Genomic DNA, 26,640 nt, shown 5'->3' on the forward strand with positions numbered 1-26,640 from the left:
TTATAATGCAGATTGTAAGCTCAGTATGTCGTGTTTAAATTAGGGTAGATTAGACCCAAGCCTTTGCAGGGAAACAGATTTTTGAAGCAAAAGTCTGAAATAACACCAACTCGGCCCACAATCACCACTAAATAATTTTGCTTAACCAACTATTAAATTATACAGGTATGTTTTTAGCTGGTTTCTTGTGATTAAAAACGAATTTAAAATGAAAAGAAAAAAAAAATTAAACTTTACACCTATATTAGCAAATGGAATAAAAAAAATAAAAAAAAACGATTAAAAACTCAATTTTTAGTATAAAAAAAAAACATATACATATATATATATATATATATATATATATAAAGTCATTAAGTTAATTTTTTTTAACTTAATTTTTCTTGTCATGGAAAATATTTTCAGGGTCTCATTTTTGAATAAATCATAGCAAACATTTGATTCGGACTACTTCGAGAAGAAACACATTTGGACTGTTTCATATCACAAAAATAGGTTTCTGGGCAGCAGTGTTTTCGGTCAATGCAGCAGACAGCCTGGAAGAAGAGAAAAGACGACTTTCAAACATTGTAGCTGCATCAATAAAGACAAAATTGCTTCGGATAAGTTTGCGGTTTATTCATCTGTTAAAGTTGCAATTTTTTTTAAATTGAGGATTGATAATTTATATTTGAACATTCTTATATTAAACATTAATAATGTGCTTCAGCCAATGATTAGTATGGAAATTTGAATGGAATCCTATATTTAATACAGAGTTAAAAAAAAAAAAAAAAAAAAAAAAAAAATCAAATTTTATAAGTGTTCTAGAAATGACTGGCTTGTCTGCCATTTTAAAAAAAATTTCAAGAAACAAAGAGAGATAATTTAAATTTGCAAAGTTTATGTTGTAATCCTCATGAATACCCAATAGTCACTTAAAATGAAAACTATTTTATCAATTTTGCAGTTTTTTTTTATTTTTTAATATAGAGGAAATTCTGAGCAATAACCAATTTTGTTTTTTTGTTCCTATTTACAATGCCTCCCCACGGGACAGAGTTAGACACCAGGGTCGTTTTTTAACGTGGAGAAAAGGAACAAAAATAAAAATTGTCTCAGACGTGAAGGATTTCTCCTCCACTGACAGAGAACAAGAAATTGAAGTGCAGCATCTGAAGAACAGATACTACACTGTGATCTTGTCCCGAAGGCCAAGTATTGTTGTTGGTTCGTTATAGCTTTAGCCCAAATATTGGTTCAATAAAAGTCAATTCCATATTGTGTCAAAGAGAAAAGTATATGAAAGTATGAAACTTATTAAATTTCACGTACAGTGAATGCAAGTGAAGTGAGAGGATTTTCAGTGAGGGTAAACTTTCCTCCCTTTTTCTATGAACTTTACTAATGAACAAGAAAATATTGAAGGAGATTAAATGTAAAAAGTCCAAAATCGATTGATAATGAATTAAAAAAATTTCTTTTAAAGCAGTAACCAATATTTGCTCTTATATTACTGACAAAACAAATTTTATTTATCGCTTTTGGTCAGGCAGCTATTCCAATCAAAAGGTAGAGAGGTCTCACTACTTTATACAAGATATGAAAATATGTATGAAAATTTAAATTGTGGGTTCTTACCCAGCAGAATTTTATATATATATATATATATATATATATATATATATATATATATATATATATATATAAAACACTAAAGAAAAATCTGTATGACGTATGTACCAGTGACATGAAAATCATATTCAAAATCTTTTTTTTTTAGATCCTTTTCAAAATGGCACACAGGCCAGCTATTCTTTGGTTACTAATAAAATTTGATTTTCTTATATAAAAATAAGACTATTTTATCAATTTATGTGATTTTTTTGTAAGACATTTTAATCTTGTCACAGGCATGTACAAATTTTTCTTTTTGATTTTTTTTATATAGTGTGAATTCTGGACAAAAATCAAATATTAAAACAGTTCAAGCATTATAGAAAAAAAATGTTAAAATCTGATGCCAATCTTAAAATTCCATTAGAGGGAATTAGTAAATTGAGGTGTTAATTTAAGCAAATTCTAAAGGAAAAAAAATTACCCATATTCTGCCTTAAATAAAACAAAAAAAAAATGCAGTGATAAGGAAAATATTAATGAGATCATGGTTTTGCCCAGAATTCTGTCTAAAAAAAAACAAAAACAAAAAACAATAAAAAGAAAATAAAATCTGTATGATGTACATAATCCTGACAAAACAAAAATATCGTATTCCCAAAATCACGTAAATTAATCAAGTTTTATTTTTAAGAAAATCAAATTTTATGAGTATCTGAGCAACTGTCTTTCTCACCATTTTGAAATAAATGTTGAAAAAAAAAAAAAAAAAAAAAAAAAAAAAAAAAAAAAAAAAAAAAACCTCAAGAATTCATATTTACTAGATTTTTTTTTTGTAATGCCTGTACATTCCCTTTAACCGCTTACAAATGATTTTCTTGATCAATTTATGTGATTTTTGGAATATGATATTTTTGTTTTGTCAAGGATACATACATCATACACATTTTTCTTTGTTCTTGTTCAGAATTACTCCCATATTAAGAAACAAAAAAAAAAGTTCATTTTGGATATGACCTTTTTACTTATGCATAAAAAAATATTGGATTAGTTACAAGAGAGCTGTGCTGCTTTGTGGAAATGGTAACGGTGAAGAATGTGGTAGGAATGAGAGTCTTGGAACTGACTTTTAATAAGTATAGGTGATGAGAGAGAAATCAAAGCAGGGTGACTGATAAAAATCTTCAATTCAGAAATCTTAAATTGCAAAAAAGGTAAGTATTAAGGATTGATGAGGTGATTCATATGCGGCCTGATGATCCCCTTTAAGGTTGTGCTATGATAAAACATAAGTCCTTGATGTAACTCAATTGAGCTGAGTGTGTATGTGTGCGTGTGATATCATCACGGAGAATAGACAAAAGAATCCCCAACCATTGTCCATCATTAGCCATCTGGTTGCATTGGTCTGCAGTGATTTTCTCGGCCAGCTTCAACTCCAATCTTTCTCACCCACCTCCCCACCAAGTCATCAACTCAAGACTTTATAGAAGTAGCTCCCACTCTTAAAGTCCCCGTAAACTAACTAAATCTGACCGCTACATCCGGTCTTTTGTCCCAGTCACTGCCCCACCTTGATTAACAATCCTATTTTTGATCACTTTTGTGAACCACCTCCCTTTCATTGTCTTTCTATTAACCTCACTTCCTATGCTTTTGTTCTGCTGATCAACTATTTCTTTTTGTTACAGATTTTTTTTTTTTTTTTTTAAATCACTTCCTAACACTTTGGAGAGTGGGAGGGAGGGGTCACTAGTATCGCACACAGTTAACTGTGCTCGAAACCCATTCAGTCCCTTTCCAGTTGAGAAGCATTCTCTATATAAGTCAACACTTTTGGAGTTTCAACGGAACTAGATTTCACAGCAACGAACCAGAATCCATGCCCCTTTAGAAGACTTCTGAACCCACATCTTGCATCAAACAAGCCATCTATATTCATAGCAATAAGGAATTTTCCCTTGTATTATTTTCCGATATAAAAACATCTTTGATAAATAAACGTGTAGTTTTATTTTGCCAAGATTTATAGCTCAATCATCCATCTGATTCATCCATTAGTTTCGATGTTTGATCCTTGTCCGTCCGAGATGAAAAATGTAGACAAGTGTCGAGTTGTAGAGTTCAGCAAAAACCGTCCTTTCATGACGAAATTGGTTCTGCGCATGCGTCAGACGACGTCATAACCTGATTTAGTTTAAATATTTGAAGAACTGACAATTTCATGTACTTCCTGTTAGCTCAGTTGGTTAGAGCGTTGGGTCATTATTTAAACGTTTTGGGTTCGAATCGTAGTGTGAGAGGTCTTTTTTTTTTTTTTCGATTTTTTAAATTTTAATATTGAAGCAGGGTTATTTAAGCCATTTTTCATGTAACGTCCGTTTTTTTTTTTTTTTTTTTTTTTACTTCACTTATTCTTAGGTTTTCATTAACACCCCCACCCCCACCGACCACACACCCAAAAACACCCGTGTACCCACCGATTTTTTAAGTTTTAATATTGAAACAGGCTTATTTAAGCCATTTTTCACTTTTTTTTTGGTTTTTATTTTTCAGAAGTTTTAACGTTTGTTTTTCTGTTTTTTTTTTCTTTTTGCAATTTTTACATTTAACATCGTTCGTTTGCCTTACGTTAGTTTTTTTGTTTTGATTACCCTCCACCCACCCCACTTTATTTTTCAGATAAGTTTTAACGTTTGTTTTTCTGTTTTCTTTTTTACTTCGCTTATTCTTAGGTTTTCATTAACACCCCCCACCACCGCTCGACCACACACACCTCCAAACACTCGAACAACGCCGGGTACTCCTCCGCTAGTCTATCTTCTATAAATATGAAAGCGAAAATATGTGTATGCATGTATGTTTGTATGTCTCGCAAAAACTTTCGACATGGGTCATGGATTTTCCCCAGATAGGTATCATTTTAAAGTTCAAACCTTCGCCCGACAAATATCGAAAAATTGGCCAAAAACATTAATTCCTTCACCCTAAAATCATCAGTTATGTACAGGGAGTGGTGCCGAAAAAAATTGTTCCTTCATTTTCTCTGCTCCTGCGACAATGATGTCATGTTTGACCTAGAAAACGTTGACGTTAGTTTAAAACCACCTGCAAGTGTTTTTAAAGGTTTAATTTTATCTGTTCTCTTTGGCGTAGGGGTAATGCGTCGGGCATTTTTTTTCCGCCTTAGTCTCGATGTTTCGGGTTCGAGTGCCTTTCTACGTAAATCTTTTTTTCTCTTTTACACCTTTTTTTTTTTTACGTTTGTTCGCTGTTTTGCTTTGTATTGGTTTTTCCAATTTTTCTCAACATCGTGTTATTTTTTATAATATTAAAACAGGGTCACCCTTTCCTACATACACACCCGGGCGACGCCGGGTACCTCTGCTAGTCTATTATATAAAGGAAAGTTGTTTGTGTTTATTTGTTTTTATGTCTGCTAAAAACTTTCGACATACGCAACTAAATTGGTATCATTAGGAAGATCAATCTCTCTGACGACAAATATCGAAAAATTGGGCAAAAAAATTCTTTGACTGTCAACTGGACCATTTTTTTGCAAAGTCATTCACGCCTCACGATCTTGAGATCTCGACGTACTTATAAAACACATTATTTAAAAGGCCCATGACATCACAAGTTGCATGGATGAGACCACTAATACGTTTGCTTTTTTTTCATCTCCTTTTCCACTTTCCCGTTACAGGTTCAAACCTGGCTAACATGGCTAACTTTTTGTTTTTGCGCTCACGTGGGCACTTTCTATTTCCATTTTTTTTTTTTTTAGGGTGTTGGTTGCTCACTATCCTTACTATACCACCTCTCCACACCCAGGCAACGCCAGGTACCCATGCTTGTCATAAAACTGAAGCAAGAGGCAATTATGGATAAAAAAAATAAATTAAATAAAAATAAATAAATAAATCCATTAGAAAAATTTTGCATTTAATATACCCAGTTCTCCCTGCTTCATATTAAAAACAAAAAGAAATAAGCATTTCTATGATATATGTACTCGTAACGGAACAAATCTAAAAATTGATCAAGTAGTTCTATTTTTAACTAAGAAAATCGCATTTTTTGAGTCAGTGTCGCCATCTTAAAAAAAAAAAGATAACTCAATTCTAACTTGTGAGCTCAGTCTGGTAATGTCTATGATTTTCCATTAATCACTATAAGTTATTTAAAAACAATTTTCTTTATAAAAAGAAACTATTCAATCAATTTACGTGAATTTTTGTTGTAGGGTTTTATTACTTATTTTCTGTTGGGTGAATAAATGAGGTCAATTTGGGGCTAGATTAGATGTTAGAGATTTTAGTTAAAGGCAATGGTGTAAATTTTTTAAACTTTCCTTTTATAAAAACAAAAAAGTTTTTGTAAATTGTAAATCTACAAAAAATATGCAAAATCTCTTTACTTTTTCGTTCATTAAAAACAGAAAAAAAAGTTAAAACCTACTGACATAGTGAATGTTTTATGCCAAATTGATGGTTGAATATGATTAAATTTGTGCTCATTTTTTACCTTAAATACTAATTCCTATTAATCTAACTGTACATCAAACTGATACCATCATACTTTGTTTGCTGCACCTTATGACAATTTCAGCCAGATTGTCCAAGATTTCAGCCAGATTGTCCAAGTAATTTCCAAGAAAAAGTGGGACGGACAGACAAACTATCAAAAATATAATACAGATTACTTTAATACATAGTTTTTCTTGCTGTATTCACCACTAAATCTTGGAACTATTGAGAAAATTAATAGAATTTTTTTTTTACATTTTAGTAAAAATTTTAAAATAATAGTTGTGCCAACAATGTTACAAAAAAGAAATAAAAATAAAAGAAAAAAACGGTTTCACCAAATTTTGTTTTGCGATATATTGTGTAATATATTGAATATTTTTCTCACTGGATTTTTTGAAAGAAAAAAATTTACAAAAATTTAGTAAATAAAGGAGGTGGGGGGGGAGACACAGACAGACAGAGAGAGAGAGAGAGAGACAGACAGACAGACAGAGAGAAAAGAATACAAGTAAAAAAAAAAAAAATAAATTCTCATAAATAACCCACCACTAATAATTGATTAAAAAGAAGCGTTTTAATGGTTTAGTTTTTTTTTTTTTTTTTAAATCATGATTGGCTTGTTTACATTTTTCAAGTTCTTATGGGCTTGGCAATGCCTGATCCTAAAATGAAAATAAAAACAAGAATAATTTTTTAATACACACAAAAACATAAAACGTACAATTTTTGTTTGGTTTGAGGGTTATTTTGTTTTTTTTACAGGTTATTTAAATGAAAAATGATAAACTTTACAAAAATTCCTTATACTTCAAGTTCTTTATATCTTCAAATATTTATTCTTGATGTTTGGTTTGGTTTTACAACACATCAACCCTTTTCAGGTTAATTTAATGTTGAATCTAATTTAAAAAAAAAAAAAATTAGTTTTTTTTCTTCAAATTTTTTCTAACTCCAAATATTTAGTCATGTTTGGTTTGATTATTTGCTATAGAGAAAGTTGTTTTTTTAACTTTGCAGAACATGATTGAGTTTTGCAAAAGGAAGAGGAAAAAAACAATGTTTGGTGCATTTTTGGTCAGAAAACCAGTATCTTCAAACAGCCTGATCTAGTAGCACAAGATGCCCTAACAGGTTTTACCACTCTGGTAAAAGTGAACCTGGGAGCAATGATAACTAAGGGATAATTCCACAGACTGAAAATGGAACCTCAGCACTGGATATCTTAAGGTCATACCCAGAGCCGTACAGCAACATTTCGTGAATTTTTTTTTTTTTTTTTTTTTTTTTTTTTTTAAATCAGGCAAGCAGTGAAAGTCATTCAGAGACAAAATCTGCAAAACAGATCATTCCCAGAGGTGAATTATGGCCCTAGAACATTACAAGGCAAAGTCCGAGGTCAGATTGATTAGACAAAACAAGAATGAATAGAGATTGTTAATGACAGGATTTTTTGTCACCCCAAATGCTATGATGAAACTGAAAATCACAAAGAATGAAATGTACTCCCCTAAGAGCTCTATTCATTGTCTTCTCATTAGTGTTAAGTGAATTAATTACCTAAAAGAATTTCAGTCTCTTGTAATTATTCTCTCTAGAAATAAAACCATTAGGAAAAAAAAAAAAAAAACATCTACTTTCACCATGACTAATGTTTGTGTAAAATTTCAAAAAAATCCAAGGCGTGGTTATTGAGAAAAGCGCGAACAAACGGACAAGAGTAAATTACTAGGTTAAATCCCTCCTTTGTCCGAGAGGGACCAAAAAGGTAATTTTGGCACGATATGTATAACGGACATCAAGCCTTAAATGTAGAAAAAGATTGAATGAAATATGAAATTTGCGTAAAAGAGAAGCAACGATAGACTTATCTTCTTAACTTATCAAAAACTTATCTATAAAAAGACATTTGGACCGATAACGTAACAATGTTTCTGCAAGATGTTGTTGAGAAACATTACTACGTTAATGCTACAGTGTCAATCTTGTCTCCTCAGACCATCGATATATTTTAATTAACCCATACAGGAGACCCTAACAATAATAACTGATAACTACACTTTCTGAAAGCTCCCAAATTGGGATAATATTGGCTAGCGAGTTTAGGGTTATGCTAGCTGGTTGGGGATAGAGATAGCTCGAGTAGGTGATAGGGTTGAAAAAGAAGGTAGAGGGATAAAATAAAAAAGTAGAAAGCTAAGAAAATAGGAAGGGACAATCAGAACAGACAAAGGATGCTGGGATTTTAGTTTCTTTGTACTGGCAGTGATTCTTTTAACAAAGCAACACTGAAATTTTATGTGTGTATAAGTGAGAGTAGTCAAGAGAGGAAGTTTTTCATGGTGAGGTTATTGTTGTGGTGACTTGTGAAGGGATTCAAACGAATGCTAAAAAGCAAATAGTTCAAATAGCTAACCCTCTTTCTTTGTTGTGATTCACTCTTTTCTTCATTTCCTAAAGCAGGAAATTTTTACATGAATTAAATTTCAATAACTTTTTTGAATCGTGTACTGACCAAACAAAGTCACCCGAATCAATAACAAAATTAGAATAACGAAAAATCAAGCCTTTCAGGCTAGTTACAAGTTCAGGCGAAATTGTTCATCTTTATCAATATAAGTCTGAAGAACACAAATTCAAACCCTTAGAACTTCAGTCTCAACTTTTGAACCCCCCCCCTTTTTTTTTTTGCTTTGCTGCAATACACTCTTTCCTTCATTTTCTAATGCAGTAAGTTTTCACAGAAATGTGAACTCAAGCGATTTTCATTGCTTGAAAATCGTTTGAGTTCACTTCTTGTAAAAACCTGCTGCTTTAGAAAATGAAGGAAAGAGTGAATCACAAAACCCCCAATTTTTGTTTTGTTTTTTTCTAACAAAGTTAACATAAGTCAGAAACTGAAAGTTTGAAAGCATTACTACTTACGTTATGGTAAGGACAACAACCCCAGGCTCCAGTGTCCATGAGGCAGCATGTATTCCGATCAGGGCACTCACTGTAATCTGGACACATTACGTACTTGTATTTCTTTTTAGGTGCTTCCAATGCGGTTAGAGATTTTTTTGGGAGGAACTTTTTAAAAAGGGGCAAAGAAGTTTGGCCCATCACGCATCGCTGATGTTCAAGATCACAGTGGTAGTCCCTAGGACAGCAGTGCTTGTTATCTTGGCAACAAACAGCCTAAATACAAAGAAAAATAAGGAATCTGATTTATTTAACAAGATTTGTTCTTTGCCCAACATTCCAAATATAAAAAAAGTAAAAGGACAGAAAAATCTGTATGATGTATGTACGCTCGATGAAATGAAAAGATCATATTCCAAAAAAATAAATTCATCAAGTAGTTTTATTCTTATTTTTATAAAGAAAATAAAATTTTTTAACAATTTTAAGCAATTAATGGGAAATCGTAGGCATTACAAGGCTGATCTTACGAGTTTAAATTATTGTGAGTTATCTGGCCTTGTTTCTTCAAGGTGGCGATGTAAGAGTCCCTTTTTTGCTTATTTATAAAAAATTATTTTCTTAGTTAAAACTACTTTGATCAATCTACGTGATTTTTGATTATGACATTTTATTTCTGTCATAGGTACACAAATTAATTTACATTAAATTCTGGATAAGAACTAATTTTTATTCATTTATTTTTAAATCATTTTTTTTTTTCAATCTAATTGTTATAGCAAACAAAGATTTTCACAGCATTGCAAGCGGGAATCGATTAATTTAACGTGAAAATTATTTCTATATGATACAATTTTTTTGAAGGCATGTTTTCTGTGAAAAAAAAAATATATATATATACTGATCAATTTGATCTTTAAAACGTTTCAATAAAATAAAAAATACAAAAGAAAAAGACAGAAAAATTACAACAAAAACTACAAGAATTAAAAAGAAGTCCACCAAATAATGGGTGATTTTTCAAAATAGCTAACAAAGTAAAAAAGAGAGGGGGGGGGTGAAAAAAAAAAAAAAGATGTACAACAAATGTTACTAAAATTCTACCTGCCTGGATAAGTTTTGTTTTAACTTATTTTAAAGTGGTTTTATCTTTAGTTAAAAATAACGGGAGCATAAAATGTAAAGTTAGAATGAAAAAAATGGCAGCCTCATTCAAGTCTAGTTGAGTTGAGCTTTGATAATTACTGAAAAACAAAAACAAAATACTACTAGAACATTAAATCTTTTCATGATTGGGTGACATTTATCGGATGGGTTTCTATCATTCTGCTTAATTTGTGAGCGATTATTGATGCTCGGCTACGGCTCAAATAAAACCCCCATTGTTTTTGATTCTAACTCAACAGGTTAGAGACTAATTTTATTTTTAAGTAACATTTTAAAATAAGCTAAAGCACAAAAAAGACTTATTCAAGTAGGTAGAAGAGTAACTTATTTTGCCTTTGGTAACATTCATTTGTTGCGTATTTATTTCATCCCATTTTTGCTTTTGTTAGCTTTCTAAGAAATCACAAAAAAATAAAATAATTGTGTTCACATGTTCTACAACTCATCAAAAGTGATTATGTGCATTCATATGAGTGTATGGTCGTGGTGTGTGCATGTGTACTTTGTAATACATCAGTAGAGGTTCCGACCTCAATCAGTCCAACAGAAACTGGGCCATATCGGTGGCCTTTGATATATCAGGCCGATACAAATGTTCAGCCCTAGGAGGTCTGCCCTCCCTGGCTTTTAGGTGAAAGCATCCTCACCGGTGAATGTTGACTGGACTACTCAGTTTTGCAGGGCTAGAGTGCTCCTCCACTTTAGGCGTTTTCCCCCCGACCTTCCCACATCCCCTCAAGGTAGGAGAATGTATGGATGAGATGCATCAAGTGTAATCTTAAATTTCAAGAATGTTTTCAAAGGAACAGTATCTAAACAGTCAATAATCGACGCAGTTTGTTCCAGGTTCCAGTAATTCTGAGCATGAAAAAGATTTTGAAAGTGCAGTTTTCTGAATCTAGGCATGCTGACATGAGTCGGCTTCAGATCTAAAACGTGTTCCAGGTCATTATTGACGAGATCTTATGCATGTGTATATTACATTAAAATTATAATGAAAAGTTCACTCCCTGCTGATTTTTGTTAGTCAACATGGGTAAACGATTTTTTTTTTTTTTTTAGTTCATACTGCGGGACGGAGGGGGGGGGGATTACCTCCTCACTCCGAAGAATTTAGAGGGTCATTAAACTATTCATTTATCAACTAAGTCATGTTCGAGGAATAACAAAGCAAAAAATAATGTTAACACCTCATCACATACTCAAATATTAAACGTCAATGGCCGCAAAGTCTCTCCAGAGACGTGAATGGCCGCAAAGTCTCTGATTGGCTAAGAATGCATAATCAAGAAATCACAAGAACAAAAAATACCAGAAACAAAAATTAAAACTCGAAGCCACAAAAAAAAAAAAAAAAAAAAAAAAAAAAAACTTTTGCAATAAAAATTCTATCTACATAGTGTATGCAAATTTAAGTGAACAGCGACAACATCGACGGGCAGCCAAGTTTTGGGATGACAGACTAACCTTTGGCAGAGGGCAGCAGGCAAACCGTGTGGAGCTAACTGAACAACAGGTAGAACCTGAAGGACACTTTGAAATGGGGCAAGAGTAAGTAAGATTGTGAACAATAAGTCCTGTTAGAGAAAGCTCTTTGGTCGGTGTCGCAATCCGACATCTCCCTCTGATAGGGTCACATATGAAGTTGTCTGGACAGCAATGTTTCATATCCGAACAGCATTTGGCCTGATAAATGGGAGAAACACAAAAGACGATATTGGAATCTAACAAGACTTTAATATTGGTATTTCAACAATATCTGTACAAGTGATTGAGGATTTACAAGCTATAAACACAACGATGACGACATAGGTATGTTAGAATTTCTATGCACTCTAGGAGAGGTGGTGGGGGTATGGATTCTGATGTTGAGAATTTAATACACACTGATGAAGTAAAGATTTAACTGCATCTCACTTATCTGAAAAATAATCTAGACGAGCATAATAGGTCATCTAGGGTCAAAAGTTACAAATATGTAAATGTTCGAAAAATCCTGCAACATAGACAAAAAAAAAAAAAAAAAAAAAAGCAGAAAGGAAAAATATTAGGCATTTATCCAGAATTCACCCTCCTGAGAAGAGGATAAAAATCTATGTACATACCATGGCAGACAGAAAATATCGTACATCCAAGATTTAAAATTTTATTTTTAAATAAGAAAAATCTAATGTTATGACTAAACTACGAGTGACGATCTCATGACATCTTGAAAATAGTCTAAAGGAACAAGGAAGATAACTCCAAATAATTCAAGCTTGCTGGATTTGTGAAAAGTCATTTTTAACATGGTGAGGTGAGAGGGGTGGGGGCAATGAAAACTTAAAATCGCTTCATGAATTTATAAAATACTTGATCAATTTGTGACTTTTAGAATACAAAATTTTTTCCATCACAGGTAAGTACATTATACAGATTTTTTCTGTATTATTTTTTTTCAAGGAGGTGGGGGCATTCTGGACAAGTGCCAAAATTTATTCTATCTTAAATTTTATCTGTACATTTTCAATACGCATAATGCTGGTATTTTTATTGCACATTTTCAGCTTGTATATTAATCCTAGCAGGGTTACCTGACGTTGCCCGGGATAAAAAAGGTGGACCTGTACGAAAATGCCCACCCCCTAAAATTGCATGGTTTTTCTTTTTTTTTTTTTTACTTTTAATTTTTTTTTTTCCAAAGATTATCATAGATTACAGACTTTAGTATTATGAAAAAAAAAAACAAAAAAAAAAACAAAAAAAAACAAAACTGAATGACTTCAGGGGTTCACTTTTTCGTTATAACGTTCTACTTCATTGCTACCTGACTTGCTGTCCGTTTCTTTACTGACGTGTCACGTGACCAGTGAGATTTCCTTAAATTTCCTTACAAACGATAAAGCACACACACACACAAAAAAAATTTAAAACATATGGTCAGTGATAATTCAAATAAAGCCAAAAATATAAAAATAAAAAATAAAATAAAAAATAAAATTTATTCACAAATAAATTTATAAAGAAGAAATTTTGGCGTCAGCAAATTTTTCTAATTTGCCTAATGCCAAACTTTTGTTCTTCCTTTTCAATTCTATTGTGAATATTTTTTTTTTATATTTTTTTTTTTTTTTTGCTTTATTTGAATTATCACCGACCACTTTTTTATTTTTATTAATTTTTTTTTATTTTTATTTTATTTTATTTTTTTGTTATAAGAGAATTTAATTTAAAGAAATCTCACTGGTCACCTGACTAATCACGTGACATATCAGTAAGGAAATGGACAGGAAGTCAGGTAGCAATGAAGTAGAACGTTATAAAAAAGTGAACCCCCTCCTTAAAATTAAAATTTTTTTTTTCACTATGATACTTAAGTCTGTAATCTATGGTCATCTTCAGAAAAAGTTACGATAAAAAGTGAAAAACCTGCATTTTAAGCAGGTGAGCATCCTTGTACAGGTCCGCCATCAAAATACTAAATATAGAATGAGATTTTTGTTTTGTCACAGCTATGTATGTTAGATTTTTTCTGGAATTTTGCATCTTGATATCAGGGGTAATTCTGGACAAGAACCCAACTTACTGCTATTTTACATCAAACGACCAGATAATTCTCGCTTTCATATAACACTGAGCTTTTTTTGGTGGCAGATACTGAACTAGTTGTACTTACCTGGTGTTGCCTTAAATGAAGGAGAGTCATTTTAAGTTTTAATTTCGTTATTTGTACATTTTTAAACTTAAAAAGAAAAAAAAAAACAATAAGACTCATAATTCTCATTCAATTTAAAACGAGTTATCTCCCTTGCCAATTTTTACTTTTTTAAGTGATTGTTTCCTTAGTCAACTGGAACAGATTAGGTAATTTTTTTTTTTTTTTTTTAATAAATTGTAAGATTAGTGTTATATTGCCAATAACATGAGAAAATAAAAGGTTGGATTTTGTGATGCTTAATGTTTTGGAGGGAGCAAAGGCTGCAGGGCGGTGCAAAAAGTGAAGTAGGTTCTTGTTCAGATTTTTCCCAATATTAAAAAGCAAAAAGAAACATGTATGAAGTATGTACCCATGATGGAACAGAAATATCATATTCCAAAATCATATAAATTGATCAAGTAGTTTTTTTTTTTTTTTAACTAACAAAAAAAAAACATTTTATAAGGAAGTGAGGACAAAATGTCTTTCTCCATCGTCTTAAAGAAAAGGAGATAATTCGAAGTTCAAGATCTTTTGTTCGTTTTCAGCCTTATGGTCAATATGTAACATTATTTGCTTAAAATAAACTACTTGATTAATTTACGTGATTTTTGGAATATGATCTTTTCATTCTGTGACAGGTCATGCATCAAAGATTTTTCTTTATTTTAATATAGGGAAAATTCTGGACAGCCACTGTAAAGTTAGTTGAGCATGCAATTGAAAATGAAGCTGTATTGGAATAACCAGTGTCCTTGAGTGGCTTTTGAGCATTGATGAGTAGCATCTCAGTGAAAAAATATTTGTATTAAAAATGTTTTTAAAAGGAATGAGAATTTACACAGTTTACAGTAAATTAGCATTTGGATTTAAGAATTATCCCCCTTGGTGATTATTTTTAGGTGATTATATAAAAAGGTTAGTCATCTGGGCTGAACCGAATTTTCAAAAATCAATTGATTTATTTTGTTTTACAGCATATCAATGCTAAAGAATATCAAAAAAAAAAAAAAAAAAAAATTAACATTTATACTGATATCATCCTCTATATTGGTGTTGCTTCTTGCCCACCTTCCTTGGATCAGTTGAAATATGCAGTTGATCAAGAAGTTGACCTGGATTCATTTATGGATTGGGGTAACAAAATGAATTGTTTTGTTTAATCCTGTTAAGACTCGGCTTGTGTTTTTCAAATCATAGGCGTGTCCCTTTTATTTTCGAGTTTCTTGCAGATGGCTTTAGAAAAAAAAAAAAAAAAAAAAAAAGAAAAAATGGAGGAAAAAAAAAAAAAAAATCGACTATGAAACTTCTTGGTCTTTCAAATCTTTCTTGGGAGTTAATTTTGTTAGATCTGCTTCTCATAAAATTCAAGATTCACTAAACACTTTCTCACATTTATTTAATACCGAATCCAGTAATTTTGGAAAAAAGGTTTTATGCTTTAAGTCTTTTATATCTGAATATTGTGTTTGGTCGTTTTGTAGAGAAAATTTTTTTTTTTTTGCAGAACATGATTTGCATAGTCAACGGGTTGGGGCATATTAGGTTAGGAAGCCAGTATTTTCAGACAGCCTGATCTGATAAAATTATACATAAATTCTCACTCCTGTTAATTTTTCTTTTTATAAAATGTTTTTCTTAAAAAAAAAGCAAATATTAGTAACGATTATCTTCAAAATGGATTACGTGTAAAGATTAGTTTTCAAACATCAAAAGGTATAACTATTGTTGGTGAGGGTTGTTGTTGTTTAAAAAGTGAGGTCTTTACAAACCTCTGGCAGCGGACAGCACTGAAAGCCATTTCCTGTACGGCAGCATGTTGTTCCAGTGTAGCAGTAAGTGTTATCGGGGCATTTCATAGTGTCAGATGACTGAACGGTCAACATACTAGTGTTGAGTTTGGACGACAGTTCAATGACGTTTTGGACACATTTCTTAGTTACCATGTTGCAGCTGTAACCATGCGGACAACAGTGTGCATGGTCACTGCAACACGTTGCCTAAAGTGAGGATTGGTCAAGAATAATAGGACGAAAAAATTTTAAATATTAAAATTAAAAAATTTTTAATTGAAAGTTAAACTGAAAACAAATTAATTTAGAAGCATTGTTTTTCTTTGGTGAGGAAAAAAAAAAAAGTTTAAGATATTTATTTATTTATTTTTTTTAATTCTTATATATCAAAATAAATAAAACATAACTATAAAATATACTTGTAAAAATAATAGCAAGGCTACTCAGCATTGCCTAGGGCAAATGTGTAACAACGTCTACCTCTCTATTTCCTCCGCTTTCTGCAAAAATGTGATGTTTTATCTCCCATTTAATCTACTTCAGCTCTAGATGATCTAACTACCCTCTATTGAGCTGATTATAAATCTGCAGTATTCTTGGCGACTGATGTCATATACCCCATCTTACTTTATAAGGGTTAACTCTATAATGAATTACTTCACTGACTGGCGTAAAAACATTTAAAAATAAAATGCTTAATTTCAACATTATTTCTCATGGTTAACAGTAGCCGAATGGATACAGTCCTTGCTAATCAATCCAGAGAGGACTTGTGTTGCCAGGTTCGAATCTTGCACTGAAGATTCCCGAAAGGACGCAACACTAGTGTCTAGGTATTTAATTAGTATAGTAATATATATATATATATATATATATATATTTTAAATGGAAGGCAAAAAAAAAACAAAAAACAAAAAAAAAAAAAACAGAATTCTCAACGATTCATCTGTTCTGTAGGTTTTATTCCAGAGATTTATAGGTTTGAATATAAATGTTTGGTCAATGTCAAGTTTCTTTCAACTCCTCAAAACACTTTAAAATGACGACTTAAAGGTTTTTGGTGGTAATGAAAACGAACATCACATTTAAATTTGGGGCAGATAAGTAGTTTTCATAATATGAAGAAATTACTTTTTCAAAAAGTGGGGGATCACTTTGCTACATAAATTTAATGTAAAATGAGCACCCAGAGAGAAAACAAAAATGTCGAACTGGTTACGAAAGATAGAAACAGTAAACAAATTAAATGTAAACAAATTTTTTTTAGTAAAAAACAGTTTTCGAGGGGTGCTGACAATGAATATCACAGTTAAATTTGCTTTATGATACGAAGAAGTTACTAGGTGACCAGAAAGTGGGTGCTAATTTTATGTTAACTTTATGTAGGAAAGTGATCCCCCACTTTTTGAAAAAGTAATTTTTTCATATCATGAAAACTACTTATCTGCCCCAAATTTAAAAAGTGATTTGTTTTCAGCACGACAGTAACTTATGTTACTGTAATTCCTTCAGCTATAATCAAAACCAAGATTTATGAAGAATTCTTAAAATTATTTTTAAAAATAGATTATTGGAGTGCCATTAGCTAAAACCAAAACTGGAAGAATTCTTGGTAAAATCATTTATTACAAGAAATGGAAGTACATAATTAAACGACACGGTTGTAAGTGTGGCACAGAAAATAACACTCACACTATTGTATTAATATATAGATTATAAATCAACTTGTAGACATTTTTCTTTTTATTATTGTTGTGGAATATTATACTTTGTTTTCCAGATAATGTTGGGTCATCAGGAGAGAATACGCACCATTTTCTTCCTGGTTTAATTCAAGAAACAAAGTTTGTTGTTTACTTCCCGTTATCGTGGGATAAGATTTCATTGTATGGAAAACAAAAGCATACATAATTTAATTGGTATGAAAAGTTTGCCAATTAAAAATATTGTTAAAATGAAAATCATCTTTATTAGAACTTTTAAACCAAGTAACAAAATTTATCAAACATCAAATGGTTCAAGTTTCATTTAGCATTCATAGAAACTTTTTGCACAAACTTTAAATAGTAAGTTACTTTTTAGTATCGTTAAATAAATGGCATTTTATTTTATTAGAACATTATGACAAATATTGTATTTAAAAAACAAAAAAAAAAACAAAAACAAAACATGACTGATGTATATATATAAAAAAAAAAAACGGCGCCAATAGAAAAACATTGTAAATGTATTTTACCATTCAAATATTGAAACAAAATCACTTAAAAAAAAAAAAAAAAAAAAAAAAAACTTCCATACATTCCATTCCATGAAATGTTATCCCACAATAATGGGAAGTAAACAAACCTTGATTCTTAAATTAAACCTTCCTTTCCATTTTAAATTCATATTAGATTTTGTGTGTGTGTGTGTGTGTGTCCCCACCCACCCTTGCTTTAGTCAAATTGAATTCCTCTCCCCTTCCAGCTTTATTTCTATACTTTTTACCCGTTTCTCAATGACATTCCCTTTTTATTTATTTATTTTTTTTTTACTTATTTTTCTAATAAATACAAATAAGTTGTAAGTTTCTGTACAAGTCAAATGCTAACCTGACTTGCCCACCTCCTTTCAAAAGGCTTTTTTTTTTTTTTTTTTTAAGCAACATGACCCAACATTATCTGGAAAACAAAGTATAATATTCCACAACAATAATAAAAAGAAAAATGTCTACAAGTTGATTTATAATCTATATATTAATACAATAGTGTGAGTGTTATTTTCTGTGTCACTTACAACCGTGTCGTTTAATTATGTACACACACATTCACCATACCATGCATTTTTTTTTCACACAATTAAGCAAAAACAATTCAAGTTTGTTAAAAGAGGTGCAATAAAGAAGTAGATCCAAAATCTAGATTAAAGTATGATCAAAATGGTTTTACTGACCTTAGGGTATGGACAACAACCGTATGTGTCGTCCGAAAGAGCACAACAGGTGTGTGTATTTAGACACTCAGTCTTTTTGTCGGGACATACAATCATGTGTTTTACAGATGACTGGACATTGGAACTCCTCAGTACACAACGGTTGTCTTGCAGATCACAAGTGTAGCCTTGGGGACAGCAGTGGGCATGATCAGAACAACAAATTGCCTACAGTCGGAAAGAAAACAAGCATACTAAAGAAAGAAAAAAGAGACAAGAAACACTGGGCTTGTTTGCATGAAATCAGCAGTAAGGGTTTTTAAATTAAAAACGTAGTAGAATGTGACCGTAAATGGATGGTAACATTTAATGCTAGTAAGACTAAGCTGCTCTTCTTTAACAATTACAAGACGACTTTCCAACCACCAATATCCACAACAAATAACACCTTACCTGAGAATTCTTCCTTCAAACTCCTTGGCTTAACATTCACGGGCAATATGAACTGGAACAAATACATTGAGGACATTGCGAAGGTTGCTGCAAAGAAGGTGGGTTCCCTTTATGATGCTAGAAGACTACTCACACCTGAGAGTATCCTGTACCTCTACAAAGCCACCATTCGCCCAGGCATGGAGTATTTTTGTCACATCTCGGCTGGTGCAGCTACCACTACTCTCTCCCTCTTGGATAGGATCCAAAAAGAGGGTCTCCAATCTAATATATCCCACTTTGTCAACTAAGCTCCAACCCCTGTCCCATCGCCACAATGTTGCATCAGTGTGTCTGTTTTACAAGTATTTTAATAAAATGTGCTCTGATGAACTCGTTGCACTTGTGCCTCCTTGGCGTACATATCCCTGACAAACCCGTTTGGCAACAAAATCACACCCCTTCACTGTTGAGGTCCCTAAATGCCAGAAAGCTTTCTACTCTTCCAACAGATAAACTTTGGAATTCCATTACTGCTACCTGCTTCCCTGACTGTACTGATATGCAGAAATTTAACTGTACGTAAACCAACATCTTGTTAATCTTCTCTAGGCATGGTCCCAAACAGTAGCCTTTTTCGGCGATATGCCTTGTTAGGGGTAAACACGAGTTAAAAAAAAAAGACAAGATGGCAACATCATCTAAGACATCAATAAGAGTTATTTAGAATAGCAATACACACGGACAATAAAACGCTTTGGATAATTACAGATTTCAAGGAGGTTCTGCTAAAATCATATTTTAAAAACCAAAGCATCTTACGTCTTTAAAATATCACCATTTTGTTTGAAAATGAAGATGTTTTTAAATAAAGCAATAAATAATAATGTACATTATATATTTTTAGAGTTTTAAACAAAGTGATCAAAATGTTATCATAAAACAGCGTTTTCGGTAAGATTTTGTAATGACTACCCCTGATTTGTAAATGGTCATACCACATTTCTCTTAAGAATTTCTTCATGAAATTTGGAAATTAAATAGAAGAGATATCACTGTTAATAGATTCGGGTTTTCAAAATTCTTTTGACATTTTTTTTTTGCTGTGTTAAAAAAAAAAAAAAAAAAAAAGACTGCAACATGACAAGTATGGAAAATTTTGAAACAAATTTCTTCGGACATCCACTGTTAAATAAATCAATCTTTTTACTATATTTATCCGTTAAAAATAAAATTGTAACCTGCTTTCTCTTGTGGTACCAAGCAATTTAAAATGATTCTTGGAAAAAAAAAAAAAATCGTTCTATTTTAAAAAAGTATCTAAAAACGATCTGTAGAAGCAGCAATGCTATCAGTGATAGTATTATTGTAAACAAACTTTTTTTTTAAATTCTAGAACGAATTAAAAATTTAAAAACTGAAAATATGAATATAAAAAAAATGTTCATATTAAGTTAGAACTCATTACCAAAACATAATTAGCTAAAAAGCTATTCAGTTATCAGAATAGCTAATTAAAACAATCAACAATCCCAATCAGTCTTGCATTATTTTCGGTAAAAATTTTAAAAATATGGTTGAAAAGACAAGAAAATAAGTGCACTTTTATCCATTACATCAGTTTTTTAACAGTGAATTAAACAGTGTTTTGTTTAAAAAAAAAAAAAAAAAAAAAAAAATGAAAAAAAAGAAAGAAAAGATCTTTCCTTATAGAAAAGTGCACCATTTATCACCCATAAAAAAAAAAAAAAAAAAAAATTTGTCAACTGTCCTAAAACACTAGAATGGTCGCAAAATGGTGAATTATTTTACATAAAATTTATGTGAAACTAACCCACACTAATTCTAAAATAGTTTTTGTTTCTATCTAGTCTTCAGGGTGTTCACACAATTTTCCTTAGCCCTATCATTAACCCAAAATCAGAGTGGCAACCTCCCCACCCTCTCATAATTGCACAAAGATCCTCTTAAAACCACAAAATCGTCTTTAAAAAAAAAAGGTGCACAGGATTTATGTCCTATAGAGAAAAAAAAAAAAAAAAAAAATGGTTAACTGCCCTAAAACGATAGAATGGCTCAAAATGGGGAATCATTTTATATTAAATTCTAAAATAATACTTGTTTATCTTTCATTAAATTTTTTTCTTTGTAATAAATATATATATATATTATTTTTGTTCTGTTTAATTATTTTGATAAAAGTGATTTTATTTGATCTATGCATTATGGTGAAGTTACTTGGTTCACACAGTCTAACTTCCATTTCATTTAATTTTTTTTATCCAATGTAGTATTAACTTCACTTAAATTTTATTGAAATTTATTAAAAAAGTATTTATTATGACCTTGTTACGGAGGTTGGTTTAAATTAAGGGGAGAATTGTCATAAGGGTTAAATACAAACATATCTATAACATGCGCACATACATTTTTATAGGTTTTCAATGGTTATCTTATATATAAGTGTTGGGACGATTAATCGGTCAAAAATAAAAAAATTTGAATTTTTTGGAGTATTGGAATTGGAAAACTTGGGACATATTTTTTTGATATTAAAAACAATTTTTTCTTGTTCTAATTTAAAATTTAGTATTCATTGGTTTTTAAACTACCAGTAAAACTAAAATCTAGAAATCACCTCCACAAACGTGTTTACAATAATCTGATACCCCCACCCCAAAAGAAAGAGAAAATTATTTATATATATTTATACTGGTATATTTAAGCAGTATTTTTTCATTCAAGCAAGCATTAAATGTAACAGAGACACTGATTTATGATTTTTAGTTTTTCGATTTTCCGTATAATCTTTTTTATATCAAAATGGAAAATATTAATAATCTCTGGGAGAATGTAACTTTGAAAATAAATATATGAATAATACATACATTGGGCATACGACAACGTTGTCCTGGCGAATCACTATGCATTTAAAAAATACTAGTGCTATATATCAACATTTGATAAAAGAACTGTTCCCTCTCCAACCTTAGAAAGGTCCTCGTCAACACAAAAATTATACATGAAAATCTTTAAAAAAATTATTAGAAGTCATCACCCTACCATAAATAATATTGCATTCGAGAAAAGCAGGTTTTAAAATGTCTTCTGTTACGCATAATCGATGGACTTGCTGATTTAAATACTCACATTTTTTAATCAACCTATATTTTTAATTGATTTCTCGACTATATATTTTACATTGCCATCATCTAATGCGGTTTAATGTATATTTTACTTTGAACTTTAATTTCCATTTTCGCTCCTTCGCACTTTCACTTCCTCAACACCTGAAGATGATTTGTGGACGAGTTGAAAGCGCTCGTCACAGTAACAACTATGGAACCTTAATTAATATTTTCGATTTTGATATAAAAAAGATTATATGGAAAATAAAAAAGAATCAAAGCAGAGTGTCTCCGTTGAATTTAATGTTTGCTTGAATATATATATATTTTAAAAAAAAGAATAAGTAATTTTATCAGAATCGGAAAAAGTGTGTGTGTGTGTGTGTGTGTGTGTGTGTGTGTGTGTGTGTGTGTGTGTGTGTGTGTGTGTGTTTTTTTTTTTTTTTTTTTTTTTTTTTTTTTTTTTTTTTTTTTATATATATCACACACACTAGCAGGCCACCCAGCATGGCTCGGTCATAAAATATGCTTAAATATATTTTGATCAATGAAGTTTTCAGATTTATTATTATATGGTAATGATTTATTATTATTATATAGTAATGATTTAAGACTCATGCGCCACCACTGAGAATCATGACCAAAATGCTTAGCTTATGATTTTCTTTTCCTTTGATGTTACTGCCAGAGTTATAAAGACATGTTTGCTGCAAGGCTAAAAATTAAAACATGAACCAATAGCTATTATTATATGCATGCATATTCGTAATACTGTCATTCAACTTTCACCTGGCATATTCCATTATTTTTTTTAAATTTTATTTTATTTTTCACTAACTAAAACCCAAATATAAAATTTTGCACGAGTTCGAATTCCCTACATATTAAGTTTCATATCTTTAGAACAAAAGTTGACAGAAGTTTGGTAGGCAAAATTGTTTAAACAAATATATATATGCATATATAAATAAAAATATATACATAATAAAATATGCATCAAATGCACTTGAAAGCCAAATTACAATGCAATTTTAATTTTTATATATTATATATATATACAGTGTGTCCACAAAGTCTCGCTGCATTATGTAGCCAGACTTTGTGGAAGTCTTGCTACATAATGTAGCCAGACTTTGTGGAAGTCTTGCTACATAATGTAGCCAGACTTTGTGGAAGTCTTGCTACATAATGTAGCCAGACTTTGTGGAAGTCTTGCTACATAATGTAGCCAGACTTTGTGGAAGTCTTGCTACATAATGTAGCCAGACTTTGTGGAAGTCTTGCTACATAATGTAGCCAGACTTTGTGGAAGTCTTGCTACATAATGTAGCCAGACTTTGTGGAAGTCTTGCTACATAATGTAGCCAGACTTTGTGGAAGTCTTGCTACATAATGTAGCCAGACTTTGTGGAAGTCTTGCTACATAATGTAGCCAGACTTTGTGGAAGTCTTGCTACATAATGTAGCCAGACTTTGTGGACACCCTGTGTGTGTATATATATATATATAAAAAGAGGTTTGTGTTTAATATAAGCTTTTTATGCAAATATAACGCAAGTATAAATCATGTAAAATATCTGCATGAATATAATTACACATAATAGTTAATTAAAGATGATCATCCCATAAGAAAACCGAAAAAACTAATATGGAATTAATTAAAATGAATGTTTAAAAAGAAATAAGCTATATTTTTTGGAGATTAATGCAATTCCATGACCCATACATAAGAAAGTTGTATTTTCTTTAAAAAAAAAAAAAAAGAAAAAAAAAAAAAAGGATTTTCAATATGAATATCAATACACAAAAAACAAATTTATGGGAATGTATGTATATATATATATATTTTTCACATGCACATACAAGTCTATGGATGATAAAATAATTCTCCGAGTTCATAACGGAAATAAAGTTAGAACCTTTGGACTAGTAAATCTGGTGGATCTGTTAAGTTCTGATTTTCTTGGAGATTTTGAAAAATATGTAAACAACATTTAGCCAAACAATTTGACAACATTTGACGAAAGAAAGCACGCGCAGCTGCGAGGGAAGTCGTGAGGTGTTACATGCATCAATTACCTGGGGAAATGGGCAGCAGCTGTAATCATCATCCTTATTGGAACAGCGAGTGTGATGGTCTGGACAAGCGAGAGCCAGAGACGCAATCTGGCATTTGGAAGCCTTCACGTCACAGGTGTAGCCTTGCGGACAGCAATGATAGTGGTCAGAACAACACACTGCCTGAAAAGGGTTGGGGTGGGGTCAGTATGGTACTAAAATCGAGATATAAAAGAGGGGGAAAGAATGTGGGGGAGAAAGAAAATACAAAGTTTTTTTTTTTATTTTTAATTTTTTTTTTTTTAATTTTGAGAAATATAGAAAGTGTTTTTATATCTGAAATAATACTTTTGTCTATAAAAATAGAAACCGTTTTTCTTTTTACGTCTAAACATTTGAATGTGTACAAAAAAAAAAAATATAACATTTTAATAAACAAAAAATCGTGTTCTCCAGAACGGAGTACTCTGAACGAGAACAAAAACTAAAATAGCCTCGGTCTGGAAGGATTTCTTCAAGGATAGGAAAGATATTGATAAAATGATGCAAAATGTTTATAAATAAAACTGTATTTAAGACGTGATTTTATTTCGCAAAAGGATTTATTCTTTGCTGGCTGAGGACAGGAAAAATCAGCATCCTAAACTCTAACGTCGATTTTTCATGTGACGAAAATCCTGTTCCAGCGAAATGAAATGCTCTGGATTGGGACGACAACGTAATCTGCGTTCATTTCTTAAAATAAAACTTTCCCTATATTAACAAGCAAGCTAGCGACGAAAAATAAAGCAACTAGGTTTTTTTTTTCTTATTTTAAAATGAAAATGCTTATCAAAAATAATATAACTATTAAATTGTAAAATTATTATCCCTTGTTAGTAAAAAGATTTAAGTTTTATATAAAAAAAAACTGCATCTTACATAAAAAAAATAAACATTTAATGATAGTTTGTAAAAATGACCTTAGAATTTAAACGTAAATTCAAACTAATAGAAACATTAACAACAAACGCGCGACACATGATTCGTTAGCAAAATGCTACACTTCACCTTTTCTGTCCTTGATCAGTGGAGGAGAAATCTTTCATGACTGAGGCAATTTTTATTTGCTTCTATCCAGAGTGCCCCTTTTTGGGAAGCTGGATTTTCCCCACATTAAAAACTGACCTTATGTCTAACTCTGCCCTTGCGGGGAGGCAAGTAAATAGGAACAATACCCACACCAATTGTTTCAGTTCGTGCTTGTCATTTGACAATCTGTGATTGGGATTACACGACAGTTGAGGTTTCGGTTTCGACAATCAGTCCGACAGAGATTAGGCCATTTCAGTGGTCTCTAGTTGCCGGGCAGAGGCATCAGTTCTGGGTAGCCCTAAAAGGGTCCACCCTCCCAGGACTTGCCTCCCATTTATCAGGCAGAGCGAGTTTATTGCTGGTTGTCAGCGGTGCACTCACTAAGGAATTAGTGACATTTTTTGCAGAGCCAGGATGCTTCTTTATGGCCACAGGTTAGATTCTTCTCAGCATCTCATTTTCTGTCATCCACTCCCACCCTGTGAAGGGAGATGAATACCTACTTTGTTAACGATACAAAAAATCTAAACATTTTGAAAACCGTTAAAACCTCAACCTCCAGAAAAAAGCTGAACCTATTAACAACTTGATATTTAATCAAAACCAAGCCATGCAAGGCATGGACTGAAGATCATGTCGATTTATCAAACGAAGAAGCATACATATGTAAACGAATGAAAGTGCATGTAGACAAAACATGTACACATACTTATATGCACCCGCATACATAACCCCAAAACAAAAACACTGACCTAGATGATGATGTTCATCCATCATTGTTGATGACACCCACAAACATCACCGATTTGTATGATTGGGTTTATTTAGTGGGTCTGCAGATGACTTGTGAAGTCATACAGGCTTGAAAATATCGTTCACAGATGGAGCACCACTGGCCATTAAGTGTTGTTTAGATGCTTGTTGCCCTCAACTTAGAGGGTGCACTTCCTTCTCTTCTCATCCAAACGGTTTGTCTCTGCTTTCCACAGAGATTCTGTTGATCAAACCACAGCACTCACATCTCCCATGATTCATTATATATGAATAAGGCTTTGAGGAGCACCTTTAGATTGTTTTGTAGACTTTCTGGCCACCTACACACCCTTTTCTACTTTAGCGTTCACCATACCTAATACACTGACCTAAATATATACACACACATGATCATGAAAAAAATAAACCCTCATAAATTATATTCATTAATGTGTACACTCCTAATTCCATATCAAAACATGGAATAAATAATTATTATCACTCTTGAATAAACTTGAATGGCATGCCACCCAAAGATGTACTGATGACAGATGAAAAAGAGAAGAAACCCCACACAAATTTAAGATTTAACCTACATTTTTTTTCAAAACGATATCTGA

The 26,640-nt window shown here is 31.6% G+C and overlaps 1 protein-coding gene across 12 annotated transcripts in view; it reads right to left on the reverse strand.

Moving 5' to 3' along the window:
• Positions 1-279: 279 nt before the first annotated feature.
• LOC145291490 (progranulin-like) overlaps positions 280-26,640 on the reverse strand; it is a 92,212-nt gene continuing 65,851 nt past the window's right edge. The window contains exons 7-12 of one of the 12 annotated variants that reach the window (XR_013869425.1): positions 24,215-24,376; positions 18,597-18,803; positions 15,645-15,872; positions 9,051-9,305; positions 6,675-6,790; positions 314-536 (exon numbers count right to left, since the gene is read on the reverse strand). Coding sequence is in view for 11 of the 12 variants with exons in the window: in XM_080137378.1 (XP_079993504.1) it covers positions 402-536; positions 9,051-9,305; positions 15,645-15,872; positions 18,597-18,803; positions 24,215-24,376 (987 nt within the window). In the remaining variant the exon portion in view is untranslated. Of the gene's footprint in view, positions 537-6,674; positions 6,791-9,050; positions 9,306-11,663; positions 11,883-15,644; positions 15,873-18,596; positions 18,804-24,214; positions 24,377-26,640 lie in introns of all 12 variants that reach the window. The other 11 variants (XM_080137381.1, XM_080137380.1, XM_080137386.1 and 8 more) reach the window with 11 other exon arrangements.

Source organism: Euprymna scolopes, chromosome 12 (genome assembly GCF_053919585.1).
Source record: "Euprymna scolopes isolate OS-2025 chromosome 12, ASM5391958v1, whole genome shotgun sequence".
NCBI lineage: Eukaryota > Metazoa > Mollusca > Cephalopoda > Sepiida > Sepiolidae > Euprymna > Euprymna scolopes.